Genomic DNA, 22,539 nt, shown 5'->3' with positions numbered 1-22,539 from the left:
TTAACATGTCGAATGTAGCTCCCGTGTCACATCCTTACCGCTGGCATTCTGGTATAGCGTAGGATAGAAAGGAACACACAGGAAGGGGTCTTCCGAAAACTGTATTTGTTTACAAAAAGGGAGGGAGGGAAAAGAAAGAAAAGATCTTTCTTTCTATGACATCCCTAGCCGACTTCACAGAGTTCCCATTATAGCTACCAAAACTGGGTCACATGCCTGCCCTTACACTGGGGTGACAGAAGGAAAGGATTACCGTGACACAGATGACGCCAGCTAGGATGCATCCCTAGGTGCTGGGAGGAGACACGTTCTTCCGGGCTACCACTGCACATCAGATATCAGGACGAAAAGTATGGCTGTGTTAACAGGAAAGAGACCGTGCCACGTCAGCAAGGACGCGGTGGATGAGGATGGAAGCAGCGGGGTCGGCCACAGTGAGCATCTGCAGCCATCTGCAGCTTTGCCAACCTCCATGGCCTCCTAACTTGGCATCTGGGTGGCATCGCACTGGGAGCCAAAAATGAAAGGGCCTCTAGCTCCAGAGTCCGAAGGAGAGGCGAGGCTCTGTGCAAAGGCCAGGCTCTGGAGGACAGCGAAAGACATCTGTCCACAGAACAAGCTGCGATGGCAGACGAGCTATACTTGAAGCTGCTGCTGCGGCGGGGCTGGAGGGATGCCTGAGCGGTTAAGGCACTTGCCTGCGAAGCCTAAGGACCCAGGTTCGATTCTCCAGGTCCCATGTAAGCCAGATGCACAAGGTGGCACATGTCTCTGGAGTTCGTTTGCAGTGGCTAGAGGCCCTGGCACACCCATTCTTTCTCTCTCTCTCCCTCTCTCTCTCTCTCCCCCCCCCCATCTCTAGTAAATAAATAAAAATTTAAAAATAAGCAGCTATGACAAACAAGCTATACTTTAAGTGGCTATGGCAGATAAGCTGTGCTCCGGACGTGATACATTAGTGGACCATCATGTTTGGCTGACACAAATGGAAAAGTCATGAGTTTGTTTCTTTGCTTTCTCCTCTCTCGTGGCCAACTGACATATTAAATCATTCTTGTAACGAACCCTCACTCAGTGTGTCCTTAGCAGTTAGATGAAGGAACAAATGCCGACCAGGCTTAGAATAGCTCCCAGGTACAGGCAGAGCCCAGCTTCTGTTTTGGAGAATTTTCTAGCATGTTTTCCTCCTCAGTCAGTAAGACCGTAAGGGCTTGAGAGTTAACTACCACAGGAAAATACTTGCCATGCAAGCATGAGGGCCTGAGTTTGATCCCCAGAACCCACATTTTAAAAAGGACCCTGGTTTGATTCCCCAGGACCCACCTAAGCCAGATGCACAAGGTGGCACATGTGTCTGGAGTTTGTTCATAGCAGCTGGAGGCCCTGGCACACCCATTCTCTTTCTCTCTTACTTTCTATCTGCTTCTTTCTCTTGTGTCAAATAAATAAATAGAGCCAAGATAGGAGGATCGCCATGAGTTCGAGGCCACCCTGAGACTACATAGTGAATTCCAGGTCAGCCTGAGTTAAAGCAAGACCCTACCTGAAAAAAACAAAATAAATAAATAAAAATAAGGGCTGGAGGGATGGCTTAGCAGTAAGGCGTTTGCCTGCAAAGCCAAAACACCCTGGTTTGATTCCCCAGGACCCATGTAAGCCAGATGCACAAGGCGGCACATGCGTCTGGAGTTTGTTTGCAGTGGCTGAAGGCCCTGGTGCGTCCATTCTCTCCGTCTCTCTCTCTCTCATAAATAAAATATTTTAAAAAATAATTTTTTAGAAATAGAATAAAAGAGCCAGGTGTGGTAATGCACACCTTTAAGCCCAGCGCTTGGGAGGCAGAGGTAGGAGGATTGCCAAGAGTTCAAGGCCACCCTCAGACTACATAGTGAATTCTAGGACATTCTGAGCTAGAGTGAGACCCTACCTCGAAAAACAAAAAACAACAACAACAAAATATATAGAGAGAGAATAAATTAAAAATAAAATATATTTTTAAAGCCCAGCAAAGTGGTGCTCACTTGTAATAGCAGCACTGGGGAGGTGGATCCCTAGGGCTTGCTGGGCAACTAGTCTAGACTACTTGATGAGTGCCGGGAGCGAGAGAGAGAGAGGCTCTGTCTCAGAAAAGGTGGCTGGAGCCTGAGGAATCACCCAAGGCCATCCTCCGTCCTCACATGCATGCATTTCTAGGTGCATCTGTGCATGCACCCCCCCCACCAAAAAAAAGAAACACACGTACAAAACAAGAGCCTAATATGAGGATATGGAAAAGTTGTGTGTGTTTTCCTGTAGCAGTAGCTTTGGTTGATAGTAAGGTTTTTTTTTAATATTTTTTTATTGGTTCATTTTTATTTATTTATTTGAGAGTGACAGAGACAGACAGAAAGAGGCAGATAGGGAGAGAGAGAGAATGGGTGTGCCAGGGCCTCCAGCCACTGCAAACGAACTCCAGACGCGGGCGCCCCCTTGTGCATCTGGCTAACGTGGGACCTGGGGAACCGAGCCTCAAACCGGGGTCCTTAGGCTTCACAGGCAAGCGCTTAACCGCTACGCCATCTCTCCAGCCCAATAGTAAGGTTTTTGTACAAACCATCCCCTACCAAAAAATCAACATGAAAAAATACCCCCTAGCAGAAGCAGAACAAAGGGAAGGCCCGACCCTTTCTCCTGAGAGCAGTCCCAGACGCTGGCTCCAGGATGCATTTGTGCAGCGGGTGCCAATCTAGCACTGTGTCTGGGCTGGAGGCCAGGCAGCTGCTGGAAGGCCTGGAGGAGGGGAAAAAGCTTCGTTTGAGTTATAAAGTCATTTGCAGACTTGCCTGAGCTCCAGAGCAGCCAGATGTCACCTTCTCAGAGGCTGCTTCCTGAATGTCTACTGGCCTCTACATCGTAATCAGTGGTTCTTAACCATCTGAAGGCCTGTATTTAAACCATATGTTTTAAATTCTATGGTTTGCTTTAAACACTTTGGTGGAACCTTATCCTCCCCCAATTAACTCCTTTTTTAAATTTTTTTAAAATTTAATTCATTTATGAGCCGGACATGGTGGCACACACATTTAATCCCAGCACTCAGGAGGCAGAGGGAGGAGGATTGCCAAGAGTTCGAGGCCACCCTAAGACTACATAGTTAATTCAGGTTAGCCTGGACCAGAGTGAGACCTTACCTCAGAAAACCAAAAAAAAATAATAATTATTATTATTTATTTATTTATTTATTTAAAAGAGTGAGAGAGGGAAAGAGGCAGAGGGAGAATGGGTGTGCCAGAGCCTCCAGCCACTGCAAACAAACTCCATATGCACGTGCCACCTTGTGCATCTGGTTTACATGGGTGCTGGGGAACCAAACCGAGGTCCATTGGCTTTGCAGACAAATGCCTTAACTGCTAAGCCATCTCCCCAGCTTCCTTTAAATTTTTTTTAATTTTTATTTATATATTTATTTATTTATTTAAGAGAGAAAGATAGATACAGAAATAGGCAGGTAGAAAAACAGAATGATCGTGCCAGGGCCTCCAGCCCTGTAAACGAATTCTAGATGCATGTACCCCTTGTGCATCTGGCTTACATGGGTTCTGGGGAATCAAACTGAGATCCTTTGGCTTTGCAGGCAAGCGCCTTAACCACTAAGCCATCTCTCCAGCCCCTAAACATTTATGTATTTATTAATTATTTATTTATTTAAGAGAAGCACCTTAACCACTGAGCCATCTCTCCAGCCTCTGTCCCCCCTTTTTAATTTTTATTTATTTGTTTACTTGAGAGAGAGAAAAAAAGAAGCAGAGAGAGAGAGAAAAAGAGAATGGGCACGCCAGGGCCTCCAGCCACTGCAAACGAACTCCAGGTGAATGCGCCCCCTTGTGCATCTGGCTTATGTGGGTCCTGGGGAATTGAACCTGGTTCCTCTGGCTTTGCAGGCAAGCACTTTAACTGCGAAGCCATCTCTCCAGCCCCTTAACTCCTTTTTTTTTTTTTTTTGGTGACAGAGTCTTACTATATATGCAGGCTGGCTTTGAACCCTTGATTCTTGTGCCTCAATCTTCTAAATCTACTATCTACTTTTTTATTCCAAATCTCTATGTTCCTAATATTAAGTAGGAGGAGTATAGAATCCCTACTGTTTACACATTGATGGTCAACAAATACATAGGCCTTGCGTGTGTGTGTGTGTGTGTGTGTGTATGTGTGTGTGTGTACTGATTCTAAAGTGAGATAGAGTGTACAATAGACATGCTGTCAGTGTTCCCACGGGAAGCTCACTCAGAGGAGGCCATTCACAATGAAAATTGTGCATAAGACACCAAGCAGGATTGCCAAGGAAGGAAGGAGATGACAGACAGAGGGGACAACATGAGCAAGATCCTAGAAGTGTGACATGTTCCAAGGGTGCTGAGAAGTAGAGACGCAGCCAGGGCTGGGAAGGGCATGAGTACCTCCGGGCGGAAGAAGAGTGGCCATGTGATGTCAGACAGAGAGGTGCCATCTGGCCCAGAAACCTGCTCCCATCCTTAGGAGGAGGGCAGAGAACCGCAGGTCCCCGAGATGAGGGGCACCATGATGCCAGGAGTGCAGAGTGTGGCCCCTCTGTGCCACAGAAAACTGAATGTGGAGATTGCTGTTATGCTGGGAACTTCTGCAGGGACCCAGCGCTCCAAGTACAGCGTCACAGAAATATTTTTGGCCTCAGTACTACTTGCTTTTTTTTTTTTATTATTTGGAGTAAAATGGTACCCCTGTGTGTTTTTATGCAAATGCTATTTTTCTCTGTACGGTTTATATTAGCTTATTAACCTGTAATCAAAACTAAAATATTTTTTTCCCCTCACAGTTTTGCTCATTTGGGAGTCGCCTCATAGGACGAGGGTACTATGTGTTTGATAGAAGATGGGATCGTTTTCGATTCGCACTAAACTCCATGGTAGAAAAACACTTGAATTCACAGATGTGGAAGTAAGTGGGCAGTTTCTGTGCAATATAAGATGAGAGCTACCCCACCGTTGCCTGAACCCTAACTTTCAGCACAGGAGTCAGCAGCTGGCTTGCCATAGGACAAAATGACCCTGAAATCGGGGTTTGGGGTTGAGTCTGAAATCGTCAGCGCTAATAAATGGCTTGCCTGGCAATTTTTAGCAGCACAGACAGTGTGCTGTATTCTTTGCCTCCCCGAAAGATCCTTTTTGTGTTGGTGATATCAAATGACAAGGTGACTGGGTAAGATCTCGTTTACTTAAGAGCGTTATAGGGCCTTGTTATTACTACTCCGAACATTTAAAGATATGAAGAATTTGCTTCTGTTGATAATGTGAATGATATGGCAGTGATACTGGGGATTTCATAATGGTTACAGACCCCTTTCCAGATCGTTGCTGTCCTGTGAACAAGCAGGTATAGTTGCCAACAGGGCAGGTCCTGAGCAATGTCGTGAAGTTGGCGAAGTTTGTCTTTGGCCCTTCTCACCTCCCCAGGGTCCTCTCCTCCCCTCTGCTTCTCTTTCTTCCCTAAACTCCAGCTCGCGTTTCATCTCTCTCTACTTATTCTCCGACACTGCCCAACACGCTGACCTGTCAATCAGTTTACAAAAAAGGAAACAAACCTTAGAATGTTCTTGTGAAGGAAGAACGGACCTAGACATTCTCCACCATGACCCATTAGGAACTACATTTTTGGCCATTTGATAATGAAGGGCCAAGCTCGGGATGTCCCCACCCGGCACTCCTCCAAAGGGACCTGTAGCTGTCATGACAGAAAAGGCACGGCTCGTGTCATGCAGGGCTCCGGGAGCAGCTAAGACCCTTGAGCTGCCCACAGAGCCCACAACTTGCTCCTCCCTCGGGCAGCTCTGGTGCCTGGTGATGCCCCGCGCTCTGCTGTGTGCTCACTGAGCGCTCTCAGGGGCCTCAAGACTAACACTGAATCCTCATAGAACCTAGACAAGGGCCACAAGAGGTGCATGGCAGTCCTTCTCATGTGAGTGACCACCCAAGGTGTCCACAGGACAGTCCTCGATTTCTTTCTATTTGTGTTCATGCATAACCCCAATAAAGGCCAGGTGTGGTGGTGCAACACTCAGGAGGCAGAGGTAGGAGGATCACCGTGAGTTCAAGGCCACCCTGAGACTACAGGTCAGCCTGAGCTAGAGCGAGACCCTACTTTAAAAGAAAAATAAAAACAGAACAAACAAGAAATAAACAAAGGGGCACTATGTGGAGATAACCTTCTTGTACATGACTTGTGGTGATTTAACCTTCCGCCCCGGTTCCCCGCGACGGCAGTCAGCCCTGGTGACCCCCGCGGCTCTCTCTGCTCCCCTGTGTGATAGTACACGCGGAAGGAATGTGTTGATCTGTATTTCGCTCCCTGGTGTCCTGTCAGCTCAAGCTCCATATTCCTTTCCTCCTCAGGCACAGAAGCCCGAGCCACAGGGCATCAGGTCCCTCCCCCCTGTTCAGGACTTGCCTAACCAATCTGCTGTCACTGAGCAACATTGGGGCTGCCTGGGTGTCAACTCTGGAGAGCGTAGCACCTCGCTGCCCTCTCGGCCTCGCTGCCCACACCCCAGGCCCTGACGGGCCCGAACCTGGAGGGGGCGTGGAAGATCTTAGGAAGAAAAGGAACGGCCAAGACTCTTTTTTCTTTAACAAGCACTTAACCCTGCATCAGGAGACGCCAACCCAGTATTCTCTTGCAGCCAGGTCAGCATCTGGATCACCGTGCCAGCTGGCAGGGGAGGATGGGCGCTGTCAGGAATTGATTCGCATCTCTGGGCTTTGGTGCAGGACTTCCTTCCATAGGCCAGTGTGCAAAGCTGAAGGCAGGGCCTAACCCAGCTGAGGTGAAATCCACCATCATTTGGCACCTGGAAAACACAGAAACTGTTAAACATGAGGAAAAGGATTTGTAGTGACAGCCCCTTACCCTGCTCTTCCCCCTGTCCTGGCTGCCCACTGAGGCTTGGAGGAGAGAGAAGAAAGGACTAGAAATTATGCCAAAAGGAACACACATTCCAATTCCTGAACGGGGCCAGTTAAGATTTAAGGTTTCAACTTTGCTTATCAGCACAAGTTGAGGCATGAATTTATAGCAAGTATTTCATGAGGAAACCATAAATTGGGACATTAAAAATCCCATCCAAGGTCCTCAGGAGGGGAGCTTCCCTCAATGAGCTAGCTGGTGTTTGTAAATTACCTTTTATTGCAAGTAATGGTCAACCCTTTGCCGCCATCTATTTTCCTCTGAACATTAACCAGTAGGGACAGGAGCCAAGAGTAGGTTGAGGGGCGCCCGCTGTACCACAGCGGGGCAACAAAGACAGCAAGAAGGTTCTGCCGATGCCTTACTCTCTAAATATGCGCCCCGGCCCTGCTAGGAAGGGGTTGTGCAGTGCCAGACAGTTCTAAGGATGTGTGCGACCTTCCTGGTCTGAGTCTATGGGAGTCCTCGCCCAGTATGCATAGTCCCTGACAATATGGTTGTGTTGCTGCCGAGATTCACCTGCTCGCCCGTCCGCCTCCCATCCATCTGTCCATGGCCTCATTCATTCATTCACTCATCCATTCGTTGCAACAAGTATCCGTGGACCACCTTGTTCGGGTCAACAGGAGCTTTGTCAATCTGGAGGCTTTAGAGGAGGGGACTTCTGGGGCACCTTCATGGTCACGGCTGCTGCGGGCTTGGCAGGATTAGCCACTTACATTTGGCCCCCTCGGGATGGCATTTGCAAAGACGCTGTGCTTCTGTGTTCATGGATGCCTCAGGCTAGCTCCCTAGAGATCGTAGCCACAGGTTGTATACGTGTGGACAGTCGAGGGCTCTTCAGAAAGAGGACATCCCGGAGAGGTGCTTCCTTCTCATGGGGGGCCCCTGCCACACCTGAAAGTGGCTTTCAGAAAGGAGGGTGGGTGGTGTGAGGGCCTGTCCCCCAGGGTGTTTGTTCCAAGCCAGCCCAAGAACAGACATGTCAGCCTTGCCTTCTAGGGCTGCTTCCCAAAAAGGAAGGTTCTCCCCCCACCCAAAAAAAAAAACCACGGGCTTCTGCTCCCACAACGCATAAACTACAACTCCATAGGGAATACCAGCAACCCCATTGAGGAGCGTCCCCAACGGAATGGGGGCAGGGGTGAGAGAAAAGAGGGTACCAACACATGATGTTGTTAATGATGATAATAATTTTTAAAAACATAAAAAAAAATAATAAAGGAAAGTTCCTAAGAGTCAGGGGGACATCCAATGTAAGAAATCCAAAAGCTAGTCAGGTGTGGTGGCGCACACCTTTAATCCCAGCAGACGTAGGAGGATCACCCTGAGCTCGAGGCCACCCTGAGACTACTTAGTGAATTCCAGCCTGAGCTAGAGCGGAAACCTTGAAACCACCCCACCCCCAAAAAAGAAAAGCAAGAAAGAAATCAAAAGGCACTACCTCGGAGACATTCGCCGGCTCCTGAGGTCACAGCTCTTTCCTGCAAAGAGGACAGGGACCCCGAGGCTCCTGTGTCCGCCTCTCACCCCCACACTCAGAGGAGCAGCAGCGCTCTCCTCTCGTAAGTTTGCAGCAGGAGCCATTTCCTGCCCGTGGCAAAAGGCAGTGGGGTTGTGGCTAGCTGTTAGCGGAGCATACACTCAGAATCCCAGCATTTAAAAGGCTGAGTCAGGAAGATCAAAAGTTAAAGGCCAGCCTGCATAGCACCACTGTCACCAAAAAAAAAAAAAAAAAAAAAAAAATTAAAGGGAAGAGTTTACAGAGGTCCCAAAAGTGCCTGATGCTGGCCTTGGCTCCAAGGACTTGGTCCTGAGGCACTGCCCGCGCCCCCCCCCCCCCCACCGCAGCCCATTTCCAGGAAGACAACTGTGGCTTTCTTTTTCCCTATCTGCAAACTGTCCTCCTACCCTTCTCTCACACCTTAACTATGGGTCTGCTTCTCCGGGCCTTCTCACAACACAGGAACAGGACTATCTGGCAGAAGTTCTTCATTCCAACCCTGATGAGAGAGAGTGAGATGAAGAGGAAAATGCGGAGGTCCCTGCTAGGCTTGGTGGCACAGGCCTGTGATCCCAGATACTTGCAGGTTGAGACAGGAAGTCACAAGTTCAAGGCCTGCCTAGACTACAGAGTAAGGTCAAGTCCAATCTAGGCAACTGAGTGAGAACCTGAAAACAAAAATAAATAAGTAAAAAGAGGGGCTGGAGAAAGCTCAGTGGTAAAATGCTTGCCTCACGTGAGTGAGCCCTTAGGTTCAATCCCATGGGCTAACATGGGAAAGAATCTCTCCGGGAGCTCTAGATGATGAACACAAGGTTGCTGACCTGCAGAGAGAAGGCCTCCAGCCAAGACTAGTGTGGGGAAGAAGGGTTCAGAAAGTTTGCAGTGGGCAGAGGAGGAAAAAACTCTGCCCTCTCCCCATATCCATAAGCTCTCTCTTCCTATTTCTTACTTTAAGCCAAAACCTAAATTCAAAAATGCTCATTCAAAACCACTTTCGTAGCCGGGCATGGTGGCGCACGCCTTTAAATCCCAGCACTGGGGAGGCAGAGGTAGGAGGATCTCCGTGAGTTCGAGGCCACAGTGAATCCCAGTTCAGCCTGAGCTACTCTACCTCGAAAAAACAAAAAAATTGAAATTTAAAAAAAAAAAAAAAATCTACTTTGATCACCGCCAAATGGGAGGATGGGCACAGAGATAGCCGAGGCCGTTGATATTCCCAGAAACACTCGCGTTTCACTCACGAACCCAACTCGGCCGCTGTCCAGTGAGTAGCCGGGACGCGGGGGCACTGGCTGCGGGAAACCTGAGGGCGTCCAGGTAGCTGCTAGATGTTGCGGTGGGGGGCAGCGCAGGGAAGGGCCATCCTTCAGACCTCACCATCCTTCAAGGCGCCATCCTCCATAGTCTGGTTCTGCCGGGGTGTCCTATGTAACCCTGCCCCCCTCAGACTCACCGAGCCTCCCAGGCGATGCCAGCCCAATGTCTCACTGTTTCTCTCTGGCTCTTCTCTCGTGTTTAGGAAGATCCCTCCTGCGGCAGATAGCCCCATGCCCTCGCCAGCAGCCCACATCACCACCCCTGTGCCAGCATCCGTTTTACAGCCTTTCAGCAACCCCAGTGCTGTGTATCTTCCTTCAGCTCCCATCAGCTCGAGACTCACCTCTTCTTACATAATGACATCAGCCATGCTCCCTGACGCAGCTTTTGTGGCATCGCCGGACCCGCGCGTCCTCATGTCCCACACCACAGCTTTCCCCCATGTGGCCGCTACCCTCAGCATCATGGACTCAACCTTCAAGGCCCCATCCGCCGTGTCCCCGATACCAGCTGTCATCCCTTCCCCATCCCACAAGCCATCCAAAACCAAAACCAGCAAATCCTCAAAACTCAAAGACCTGTCCGCCCGGAGCGAAGAGTCTCCAAGTAACAAAAAGAGGAAGCCACAGTCTTCGACTTCCTCCTCCTCCTCCACCTCCTCCTCCTCCTCCTCCTCCTCCTCCTCCCTGTCCTTGCAGACCTCCCTCTCGTCCCCATTGTCAGGGACCCACAAAAAGAACTGCGTTTTGAATGCCAGTTCCGCTTTGAACTCCTATCAGGCGGCCCCTCCCTATAACAGTCTGTCCGTGCACAACTCAAACAACGGGGTGAGCCCGCTCAGTGCCAAGCTGGAGCCCTCAGGACGGACCTCGCTGCCCGGTGGCCCTGCGGACCTAGTGAGACAGGTGGGCCCGGTGGGCGGCAGCAGTGGCTCCTGTCCCCTCTCTGTGCCCTCCCTTGCGCTCCACGCAGGGGATCTTTCCCTGGCCTCCCACAATGCCGTGTCTTCTCTGCCCCTCTCTTTTGACACGTCAGAAGGAAAAAAGCGTAAGAATTCAAGTACTAGTAACAAAGCGTGTAAAATCACTAAAATGCCTGGTATGAATAGCGTTCACAAAAAGAACCCACCCGGCCTTCTTGCACCGGTGCCCGATCCCGTTAACAGCACCTCCTCTCGGCAGGTAAGGGAGCCCCCGGCAACTGCCTTCATCGGCTCTGGTGGGGGCGTGGGATCTCGGGGAGCTGGGCGGTGCCCCTGTTTTGGCCAGGTGGCTCAGACAGGTGACACCAGCGTGGCTCCTTTCCCCAAGTTCCTGACTCGGGCATCACTCGCCCTCCTCCTGAGAACAGTGGTTTCGTGGAACAAATGTGCCAGGCCACGAGCTAAGCCCCTTCCAGACCTCTCCATTGAGTCCTCACACCCACCCAGCCCATGCAGCGCAGTGGTGATTGTCACTTAACAGATAGGCAGACTGAGGCACAAAAGTGGTTCTGAGTTCCCCGTTCCACCTGTCTGTTGTCATTCTTGGGGTTCTGAGGATAACCTCACCAAAGGGTTCTGTTGTGAACAAATTGGATCCGATCTGTTCGAGTCTCCCCAGGGAGGGCCTGAGGCCCGATCAGGTTAAGTGATGTCAGATCCCACCCGGAGAGTGACAGCTTGCGAGTCCAGCTCCCTCGGGGATTGTCCTGGGTCACCAGGCCAGCTTGACTCTGCCTCCTGCCTACATAGGACTTAGCTCTTTTCTTCCTGAAGTAAAACTGCAGCTTACACCCAGCGGTGAAGATGTGCCTGGTGCCAGGGGAGCCATAGGAGTGTTGTGTGAACAAGCTGGAAAATGTGGGTGGCATGAGAAGAATGGCCATGTCTTACCCTGGCCCAGCAGACAGGAGTACAGAGAGGAAGGACCTAAGCCCCAGGTTCCTCAGGCTGCCCAGAGTGGGCCATGGAGACCAGGACAACCCTGGCCTTACCACCTCAGGACTAGCAGGCTACACCCCAAGGCCAGCCCCGAGGAGCAGGGATGAGGACTTTGGAAATGTGAGAGGCAGTTGTTTAGAGATGTTTCCTAGCCAGGCGTGGTGGTGCACACCTTTAACCCCAGCACTCGGGAGGCAGAAGTAGGAGGATCGCCGTGAGTTCAGGAATTCTAGGTCAGCCTGAGCTAAAGCAAGAAGACCTACCTTGGGGGGAAAAAAAAAAAAAAAAGATGTTTTCTAATGTTTTATGTCACCACTTATGAGACTTGCTAAACCCCACAGAAGCACTTCCTGAGGGGACATTCACAGATCCCAAGTTCACACCTGAGCAATAGCATGTTTGAACTCAAGGGTCAGAGAGCTGAGGGGAAGGTAAGACTCCGCTCATCCACTGGCACCTAGGTCGAACTCTTGAGTCCCCAGGCCCAGAGGGGTGACAGTGGGGACCAGCGTACTCCAAACCCTACCTGGAGACTAAGCCACTGACTCAGGCATCATCATGACCTGCTGGTTCAGGTGGGGGTGCAGCCAGAGAGTGTCCCATTGGAAAGTGCACCCATGGGTGCATCTGGGTGGGGGGGGGTAAGAAAAGACAAATAGGGGATGAGCAGGGCAAGAATGGCACTGAGGAATTTGTATCAAGAGGCTGCCAGGCAGAGCCACTGCCCTGGTTTGCAGACATCCCCCCTGAAACAGCTACACCCTGGTGTCACTTGCAGTTTAGATAAAAGTTCCAGCTAACCCATGTGACAGACAGTGTCTGTCCCAAGCACTTCACATACATGAACTCAATACTTATTATTATTAATCCCTTTTATAGATGAACCAAACCAAGGCCCAGGAAAGTTAAGCTCCTAATGTCACACAACAAGTGGAGAGTGGAGTTGGGATTTAAACGCAGGCATTGGGCTCTGGTCTCTAGGCTCTTGACCCATGCCGATCCTTTAGTGCCTCTGGATTGAATGTGGACCTTTGTCCCCCAGGACTGTATGAAATGCTTAGTCAGCACGAGGACTCAGCCAAACCAGGGGCAGAAAGAGCACGTGAGCGTCCCAGGTGCGCGTCCGGGTCGGTCCACAGTGGCTGCCTGCGGGTTCCCTGACACGGGTGACAGATAGCTCAGTCCGTGTCACCAGGCCCCTGGGGAAAGGCTTTGTCTGGAGTCACCACTAAAGAATTTCAAGCCCTGGGGAAAGGAAAAGATACTTGGAATTGGTTCTGTTACTTAGGTGCATAGAGTTTGAGACATCCAAGGAGAGAGCCAGCTGTAGTAGCCCATGCCTGTAATCCCAGTACTCCTGTGGAAGAGGCAGGAGGATGAGGAGTTCAAGGTCATCTCTAGCCACATGGCAACTTTGAGGCCAGCCAAGGATACAGGAAATCCAGTCTCAAAAGAAATTATTTTTATTTTTATCTATTTATTTGACAGAGAAAGAGGCAGAGAGAGAGAGAGAGAGAATGGGCGCGCCAGGGCTTCCAGACACTGCAAACGAACTCCAGACGCGTGCACCCCCTTGTGCATCTGGCTTACGTGGCTCCTGGGGAATCGAGCCTCCAACCAGGGTCCTTAGGCTTCACAGGCAAGCACTTAACCACTAAGCCATCTCTCCAGCCCAAAAAGAAAAAAAATTTTTGAAGTTGAATCTGTGTATGCTTAGGGGAAATTTAAGGGTCTATCTAATTGTAGCTGGGAGGTGTATGGTCAATATTTGCCGCCGAGGTATTAAATGCAACACAAAACATGACTGTATGAAAGGCACATGTCTGTCTATACACAAAGGCAAGTGAATGTAAAGAAGGAACTGTTTGCAGGCAAGAGCTGCCTTTGCAAGTGGGACAAGGCTGGTCCCTGACTCCAGGACAATCACAGAGAAGGGCTACACAAAAAGCCCCCAAGGACTGCCTGCCCAGGACCCAGCCAGGGCACAGCCTATTCCCCTCCGTGCCGGCCAGCCCAAGGCCAGCACTGTCTGACTCTCTTGGCCTGGATGTTTTATCTGCAGCTAGAAATAACCTGGGCCTAGCATTGTGGTCAGAGGTGGGTGAGTTTGTGGCACCTTTGGGCTACAGGTGAACAAGCTGTGCCTCTTGGCACATGTCACTCAAAAGAATGAAAGAACTCCCACCATGGTTTTTCCTCTAGGAAGGAAAAGTGCTCCCCCCCAAAAAAAAAAATTATTGTTGCTTTCTCTGCTATTTAAGACAAAAAAAGGGGGGGCCAGAGGGATGGCTCAAAGGTTAAGGCACTTGCTTGCAAAGACTAATGACCTGAGTTCACTTCCCCAGTACCCACATAAAGCCAGATGCATAAAGTCATGCATGCCTCTGGAGTCTCTCTCAAATAAATGAATAAAAATACATATATATTAAAAAAATGCTCACTGCGAGTCAAGTGAGGGGATCAGAAGGTCTTCCTCAAGTTTCCTTGGGTTTCTGAGTGGCACTTCACTGGTGTCTTTCAGGTTGGGAAAAATAACAGCCTAACTTTGTCACAATCCAGTCCTTCAAGCATATCCAGCCCAGGACACAGCCGACAGGTAAGTTCTAGAAGGGAGTGCATAGAGTTAACATCAGGGCAGGGAGCGTGGGAATTGGGGCAGACCCTAGTTCGAATGCCACCTCCAGTTAAGAAGAGGACTAACCTGGATTCCAGACAGCCTAGGTCTTTTAGTTATTAGCAAGTTACCTCTCTGTGCTTTCATTTCCTCCTCGGTAAAATCATATTGACCACTAACCTCATATAGCTTTTGTGGGGATTAAATTAGCTTTTCAAATAAAAGTCTCTGGATGATAGTAGAAATGATCTCTGGCACATCACAAGCCCAAGAATTAAATTTATTATTATTTTTTATTATTATTATTATTATTAATTATAAGCTGCGTGATCTCATCAGAGGAGTTCTTTCCATGTGAGTTTCTCATTTGCTCAGTGGCAAAGTTGGTAACTACCTGCTAATGGTACTGTGGAATGAAATGAGATGATGTGGACCAAAGGTCATGGCAGGTGGCATTTGTCAGTCACTCCTTTCTCCAATGCCCCCGTGAGCTGTGAGCATGTGGATTACAGTGGGAATGTTCTGGCAGTTTTGATAAACATGAGGTGTGAGACTAGTCAGTGTCTAAACTGAGATATTAGTGCTCTAAAGGAGGGTGTGTGTGTGTGTGTGTAAGAGAGAGAGAAAGAGAGAAAGAACATGTCTAGGGAAAAATGGGTTGTGCCTCTTACACATGATTGGAAAGTACAAAGATTGGGTTGATATGTCATCTCAGACATGTAGTATGTTTTGTCCCAATCTTTATAATAAAACCTTCCTAATCCAGGAATGGTGACACATGCCTTTAATCCCAGCACTTGGGAGGCTAAGGTAGAAAGATCACTGTGAGTTTGAGGCCATCCTCGCTCTGTGTGTGTGTGTGTGTGTGTGTGTGTGTGTGTGTGTGTGTGTCTGCCTCTTTCCCTCTCTCGAATAAATAAATAATTTTAAAAAAAGAAAGAAAAGAAAGTCACTTATACCCAAAATCTCTAAATGGTAAATTCTAGATTCCAGGTCAGCCTGGGCTAGAGCAAGACCCTACCTTGGAAAAAAAAAAAAAAGAAGAACTAAGCATGCCTTTAATCCCAGCACTGGGGAGGCAGAGAAAGGTAGGAGGAGAATGGCTGTGAGTTTGAAGCCACCCTGAGACTACATAGTGAATTCCACGTTATCTTGGGTTAACTTGAGACCCTACCTTAAAAAAAAAAAAAAAAGTGCGGAGAGATGGCTTAGTGATTAAGCATTTGCCTGTGAAGCCTAAGAATCCCGGTTTGAAGCTCAATTCCCCAGAATCCACATAAGCCAGATGCACAAGGTGGTGCCTGCATCTAGAGTTCATTTGCAGTGGCTGGTGGCCCTGATGCACCCATTCTCTCCCTCTCTCTCACTCTCTCTCTCTCTCGCTCTCTGCCTCTTTCTCTTTTTGCCTGCCTATCACTCTCAAATAAATAAATAAAAATAAACAAACAAACAAAAAGAAGCCAAGGCCTTGGAAAGGATAGAAATCCTGTCCTTCTGTCCCTCTTGAGATCTCTTTTAAAAAAAGGGGGGGGGGGCTAGAGAGATAGCTTAGTGGGTAAGCAATTACCTGTGAAGCCTAAGGACCTCAGTTTGAGGCTCAATTCCCCAGGACCCACATCAGCCAGGTGCACAACGGGGCACACGTGTCTGGAGTTTGTTTGCAATGGCTGGAAGCCCTGGCACACCCATTCTTTCTCTCTCTCTCGCTCTTTCTTTCTCTCTCTCTCTCTCTCTCTCTCTCCCTCTTTCTCTCTCTGTCACAAATAAATAAACAAACAAAAATTTTTTTAAAGAAGTTATTGTTACAAACGAAAGGAAGGAAGGAAGGAAGGAAGGAAGGAAGGAAGGAAGGAAGGAAGGAAGGAAGGAAGGAAAGAGAGAGGGAGAGAAAGAAAGAAAGAAAGAAAGAAAGAAAGAAAGAAAGAAAGAAAGAAAGAAAGAAAGAACTAAGCACAACTTTGATCCCAGCACTCAGGAGGCTGAGTTAGGATTACTGTGAGTTCAAGGCCAGCCTGGGCTAGAGTGAGTTCCAGGTAAGCCTGGACTTGAGTAAAGCCCTGCTTCAACCCCCCCCCCAAAAAAAATAATAAAATAAAGAAGGTCATGGGCTGGAGAGATGGCTTAGCAGTTAAGGCATTTGCCTGCAAAGCCAAAGGATCCTGGTTCAATTCTCCAGGACCCACATTAGCCAGATGCACAAGGGGGCACACGCAACTGGAGTTCGTTTGCAGTGTCTGGAGGCCCTGGTGCGCCCATTATCTCGCTCGTTGCCTCCCTCCCGCGCTCTCTCTCTCTCTCTCTCTCTCTCTCTCTCTCTCTCTCTCTCTGTGTGTGTGTGTGTGTGTGTGTGTGTGTGTGTGTGTGTGTCTGCCTCTTTCCCTCTCTCAAATAAATAAATAATTTTAAAAAAAGAAAGAAAAGAAAGTCACTTATACCCCAAATCTCTAAAAGCTACATGCCTTCCTTAGGTGACACTCTGTGTCATCTGCAGGGCACACAGGAAAACATGACCCACAGGGAAAGGGAAGAGGGAAGATCTGAGTTAGTCCAGCCCTCTCTCCACGCGTCCCTCCAGCGCTGGGACGGTCCTCACCGCCTTCCATGCGGATTCCTTAATACCCAACCCCTCAGTTGCCTGGTACAGCTGCCCTTCGCCACGGACAGGTCAGGGGCTCTTATCCTTTGTGTCGCAGACAAGAAAACGGGCTGAATTCTTGACTTCTCTGAATTCTCGTGTCAGTTCTCATCCCGAATGTACTGTGTTGAAGCGTATTTTTCTTTTCTTTCCTAGAAGAACGCAAGCAGAATGGGCAGGATACGGACTCTTCCTTAACACGACTGCAAAGCCACTTCCAAACCAGTTCCTGCTGTGAACCTCCCCAGCACACCGCAGCAGGAAGAGGGGCTGGCCCGTGGGGGAGAGTCTGCTTCCTGGGTACTGCCTGTGTTTCTGGCCTTTCCTCTTCCTCTTCTTCTTTTTTTATTTGACCAATTTTCAGTTGTCCTAAAGAAAAAGAAAAAAAAGGCAAAAGAATGTGCATTTGAGATCTATGGAAAACAGTACCAATGTTTTCTTTCCTTTTCATTGTTTTCATTTGCCATGTTTATACATTCTTCCAAATTTGGGGTCACACCCTTGGTCCTAATGCTGCTAGCACACCATCGTTTTGCCCCAGCCCTGAGAGCAGACATCACAAGGTGTCCGTTCCGGGTTAGCATACATGGAAGCTCTTGAATCTTTACATTTGCAGAGCTCTTTCCCTTCCTCACCCTCTCCCGCCCCATCCATCCCATCCCATCCCACAGGTCACTCACCAGAATCCCACTGGACATCAGGAATTGCCACCTCACACACACACCAGCTCCCCTGGACCACATGCTGGGAGAGGAGCTTGGTGGGGAAGGAGGAGCTAGGGCCTTTGGGCAGGGGGGGTCTCTCACCTGGCTTCTGCAGCCCTCTGTGGCTAGAGCCAAATGCCAGGAGCCAAATTTAGTGGCCCATTAATTATATGGTTTACTCAATACTTAGATCCAGTTATACAGCTCAAAAAGTAAATAAATAAATAAATAAATAAATAAATAAATAAATAAATAAAAAGCTATACCCAGTCAAGGACAGGGACAAAAGGGACCTGGGAGGGAGACAGGAAGCAGACCATGGAGAGAAGGGACAATGCCCCTCAAAAGATAGATAATGAAAACCAGGTAGCTGTCTAGGTCTGAGCTCATTCGGAATCTACTCTGCAAAGAATCCCTTCGCTTAGGGCAGTGCACAAGTTCCCAAAGCTGGGTCAGCTAGAGACACGAAGCCTCGCACAGAGGCCACAGGAACCAAGGGACCCCCTCCATGCAAGTGGGGACCTGGTGGCCGTAGCTGCCAAAGGTTCTCGTGCTGCCTTCTCAAGGAAAGTTCTAGGGCCAGGAAGATTCCTCCAGGGGAAAAGCCTGCCTGGAGGGCTATGTGCCAAACCCCTTATAAGAATAAATACTAGCATTGCCCACCCACAGATGAGCCTGCGCCCAGTTCTCAGATGCGAGGAGCGGTTAAGGGCAGACGTAGTAAAGAAACGCCATTTGGAAGTGCTGGAGCGCGGCCGTTGCAAAGCTATTCACACTGGAGTTTGAAAGAAAGAGCAGTACCATAAGCTCTAATAGGGAATCAGAATTCACAGTACAAAGTAGGCATTCTGCGCTCAAATTTGGGACTTTGCCCATGACGTAAGGCAGCACGGCTCAGCTTCATTCTGGAATCAGAAACACGGGCTAGTTTTGCAGCTGGGCACAGCCATCATTCCCTCCCTGAAGTTTTCCTCTCCATTCCCTTCCTCCCAACCCAAAGATCAGACTACTGTTAAGTTTCACCACACGATTGGGATCTGCAAAGACGGGAGGCAAACGGAGTGATTTGCATCAATGGAATTGCACTGACAGTGTTTCTTATAGGATTCCAAAATTTTTTTAATATAAAGATTTTTAAAAAATAAAATAAAATCAGGAGTTGATATTTAAGTACCAGGACATTAGTTTGGATGATTTCATTTTTATTTCTACAGTGTTAAAAGTGCACTTATATGCTGGTTTATTTACGTCTTGGGAAAAAAAAAGAGACTTCAAATTGAAGGAATGATTGTTACTTTTTGGTTGTTTTTTTTTAATGTTAAGGCAGATTTTAAGACTTATAAATGTTTAAGAAATTATAAACAAGGTTAGACCCTTTGAAAAAAAGTTTAGAAAATATTCTTAAAGTAAATTTTTATAGTGTTAATTTTGTAATAATTTATGTTTTACTATATTACAGAGCTAACTGACCAGAATAGTTTCAGAAACAATATGAAACTTAGGAAAGTTTAAGCAATGTTTATATTTTTAAAATGTTCTTTGAATTATGTTTTTATTGTACATTTTCTTCAGACTGAAAAGTATGTAAATATCTTTGTTATTTTTGCACAATTTTTGTCTTGTTCGGTTTTAGAAAGTCTGTCTGTTGTTTTTTTAAATAATTTATTTTTAGTTGTTGAAACTTGCAGGAGTCAAAAACAAATAAGTCTCGGCAACAGAACAACCCTCTGATTTATAAACTCTTGTACTCAAAGAGGGAAACAGAGGTTGAGAGATAAAGTGGCTGCTTCTGAGAAAATAATGTCTTCACCCCGACTTGAAGGAGCATTTCAGCTGGCTTTGGCATTCTAGCTCCGTACACCCAGAACCGAGAGCTGGAAAAAAAGAGGCTCCCCCCCCCCCAATGCTGCTTACTTTCTCAAAAGACTGGCTTATACCAAGGTGAGGACATTTCTGGTAACTGAGCAAAAAAAGGGAAAACCCACATTTCTTCCTTCACAGTCAACCACAGGTTTACTTTATGATGTATTAAAAAAAAAAAAAAAAACTTTCAGCTTGAAAATATGGAATGCAGATAAAAGATTTCCTTTGGGTCTGTCTTCATGGAGTTCAACTGGACCAGTCTGCAGAGCATCCTTAGAGTGATATCCTTTGGGTCTTTCTGTTTCGCACACCCCACTCGGCCTTGCGTCCCGGCCCCCTGGCTGCGCACATCCCCCCCGTCTTGCCTGAGGAGCTCCTGACTCGTCCCCAGCCGCAGAGGCTCGGAAGCTCTGGTTGTTAAGCATAACGCAATGCATAGACCTGTCAGCCATAAGAAAAAAAAAAAAGCGACTTGGATAACATGTATGCCTTCTTTTGTATTGATGTACCAATTGTAAATAATGCTGATCAACCTTTGTAGAGAATAGTTTATACAGCATATTCTATTATTGCTGATTCTCAGTGAACTCTTGTTTAAAAAAAAAAAGAGAAAAGAAAAGAATGAAATTTTCTATTTACACCTTATATTTTGTTATGCTGTTGGCCCATGGCACTTTAAGAAAACTCTGTGGGTTTTATGTAGCCGGTCAGTCATGGGGTATCTATTCAATAACTGTTGTTGCACAGACAAGAATTTGCACCTGCTCATTCGTCCTTTCCTACAGCTGATTTTAGAAACTTTTTCCAGAATTTTGAAGAAAGCGTGTCCAGTCATTCCACACAGATGCCACACTTGTGGAGTGGGTTTCTTTTCTACGATCCATATTTTGTAACGCATTTTTGTCCCACACCTTTATGAATTAGCATATCAGATAGAATCCATTCCATGCCTGTGATGTAAGCAGAATAAATGTTGGAAGTAGGTGTAAATAGTAAATTCTATGGCTTACAGTTTTAAAAAGAAAGAACAAACATGTATCTGTTAATACTGCCATGGTTCAACACCAGGCCTGGAAATATTCTCCAGTGAGCGATTGTATTATTATTTTCTTTTCTTTCTTTCTTTCTTTTTTTTTTTTTGCTTTTTTTTGTAACATGGCTTTGTAAATAAAATAATTTATATGTTTGTAAACAAAGTCTTTGGATTTTGATAAAATTTATGGTATTGCCTTTGTTTTTTTTCCTTGGTGAATGAAGAGCTTCTCACCAGCCTTCCCACAAGAACATACAGCGGTGAGAGGAGATATTAGGGAGTAAAAGACAGTGAATTCATTAAAACGAATATTTACAGAGCCTCTCTTCCATGCCTGCTCCTGAGCTAGGCGCTCTGTGCTCGGTGGTGAGAAGCTGCTGTCTGGGAACAGCTCAGACAGGGAGAGAGCACATTCCACGCCATCTGATGTGTGATTACAGAATCGTGTCAAATGGCGTGGTGGGAAGGACTGACTTCTAGGGAAAGACTAACTGAAAATGCTGCTATAAACTATGAAAGAGGATGGAGCCAGCACTTGGGAGTCAGAGGTAGGAGGATCTCCGAGAGTTCGAGGTCACTCTGAGATTACCTAGCTAGAGTGAGAGCATACCTGAAAATATCAAAAAAGAAAGAAAGAAAAGAGGAGAGGAGAGGAAAGGAAAGAAAAAATGAGAGAAGAGGAGAGAAAAGGAAAGTAAAAGGAAAATAAAAGAAAGGCTGTCAGGAGTTCTGTCTGATAAAGAGGGAAGGCAGTGGTCCCCCAAGGCAGGAAAGGTTTGTAAAGTCCTCCTGGCCTGAGAAGAGGCCATTGTAGACTAGAACAGGAGCAGATAGATGGATAGAAGTCAGGACCAAGTCACAAAAGTTCTCACAGAGTTTTGTGCTTTGAAGAGCTTTGTGTAGGGACGTGGCACGTTGCACTCTACTGAAGGACGCGGCGGTGGCTGTGCTGGGTACAACGTCACTTGGAAGCCAGTCCAGAGACCAGGCGGGAGAGAACAGCTATGGGGCCCTGGAATGACGCCTGTAACTATGGAGAGAGACATGAAGAGGTTTGAGATGTCTCTTAGATTTATTTCATTTATTTGAGAGAGAGAGAAAGGCAAAGAGAGAGAGAAAATGGGGGTGCCAGGGCCTCCAGCCACTGCAAACGAACATGCATGTGCCCCCTTGTGCATCTGGCTTAAGTGGGTTCTGGGGAATCCAACCGAGATCCTTTGGCTTTGCAGGCAAACACCTTAACCACTAAGCCGTCTCTCCAGCCCTCTCTTAGATATTAAACGGACAACATTTGCTTAAGGAAAGAAAGACTCCCAGGTTTCTAAATGAGCAATCACGTGGGATGGGGGTATCATGTCTTCAAAGGTCAGAAGCCAAAGCAGGAAGGTCTGTCGGGACTGTAGCATTTCCTGATGGTCCCAAGTTCTGTCTTGTGTTCTCACGGAAGCAGCCTGAGGTACACTCTGAAAATGGTCCCACGTTCACTTGACACAGAAAGCCCACAAAGTCATGCAAATCAAGAGGCTCAAATCCTATTCAACACCACCAGTGGAACTGCCCAAGGCCATCAAAAATGTGCCTAACTAAGAAGCCAAGTGTCTGAGACATGTCACATGTTACAGAAGCAGCGGGGACCATTCCGTGGTTGTGGAGGTGGTCTCTGCTAGACACAGAGACCATTGCCGGAAAAGAGTACTGACTTTCTTTTATTGGGGGAAGAGGGGTAAGGGAGTGAAATAGGGTCTCCTGTAATCCAAGCTAGCCCCAAACTTACTATGGAGCTGAGGATGACCTTGAACTTTTTATTGTTGTTGTTTGGGTGTTTGTTTGTTTGTTTTTTGTTTATCCTACCTCTGCCTCCTGAGTGCTGGGATTAAAGGCATGCACCACCACACCCAGCGAACTTTTTTGTTTTTTTTTATTTTTATTTATTTATTTGAGAGCGACAGAGAGAGAGAAGCAGAGAGAAA

General features: G+C 47.5%; 1 protein-coding gene across 7 annotated transcripts in view; it reads left to right on the top strand.

The window, feature by feature from the left end:
• The window catches only part of Atxn7l1 (ataxin 7 like 1), a 297,249-nt gene extending 276,598 nt beyond the window's left edge, over positions 1-20,651 (top strand). For 2 of the 7 annotated variants that reach the window (XM_045135930.1, XM_045135935.1), the window contains 5 exons: positions 4,832-4,953; positions 6,405-6,695; positions 10,002-10,980; positions 14,242-14,316; positions 17,126-18,991. In XM_045135930.1, the coding sequence (XP_044991865.1) occupies positions 4,832-4,953; positions 6,405-6,695; positions 10,002-10,980; positions 14,242-14,316; positions 17,126-17,167 (1,509 nt within the window). In that variant the 3' untranslated portion in view covers positions 17,168-18,991. Of the gene's footprint in view, positions 1-4,831; positions 4,954-6,404; positions 6,696-10,001; positions 10,981-14,241; positions 14,321-17,125; positions 18,992-19,991 lie in introns of those variants that run through there. The other 5 variants (XM_045135931.1, XM_045135934.1, XM_045135937.1 and 2 more) reach the window with 5 other exon arrangements.
• Positions 20,652-22,539: the final 1,888 nt, after the last annotated feature.

Source organism: Jaculus jaculus, chromosome 16 (assembly GCF_020740685.1).
Source record: "Jaculus jaculus isolate mJacJac1 chromosome 16, mJacJac1.mat.Y.cur, whole genome shotgun sequence".
Lineage (NCBI taxonomy): Eukaryota > Metazoa > Chordata > Mammalia > Rodentia > Dipodidae > Jaculus > Jaculus jaculus.
Note: the sequence above shows the minus strand (reverse complement) of the source record. Positions and strands in the feature narration are given on the sequence as shown.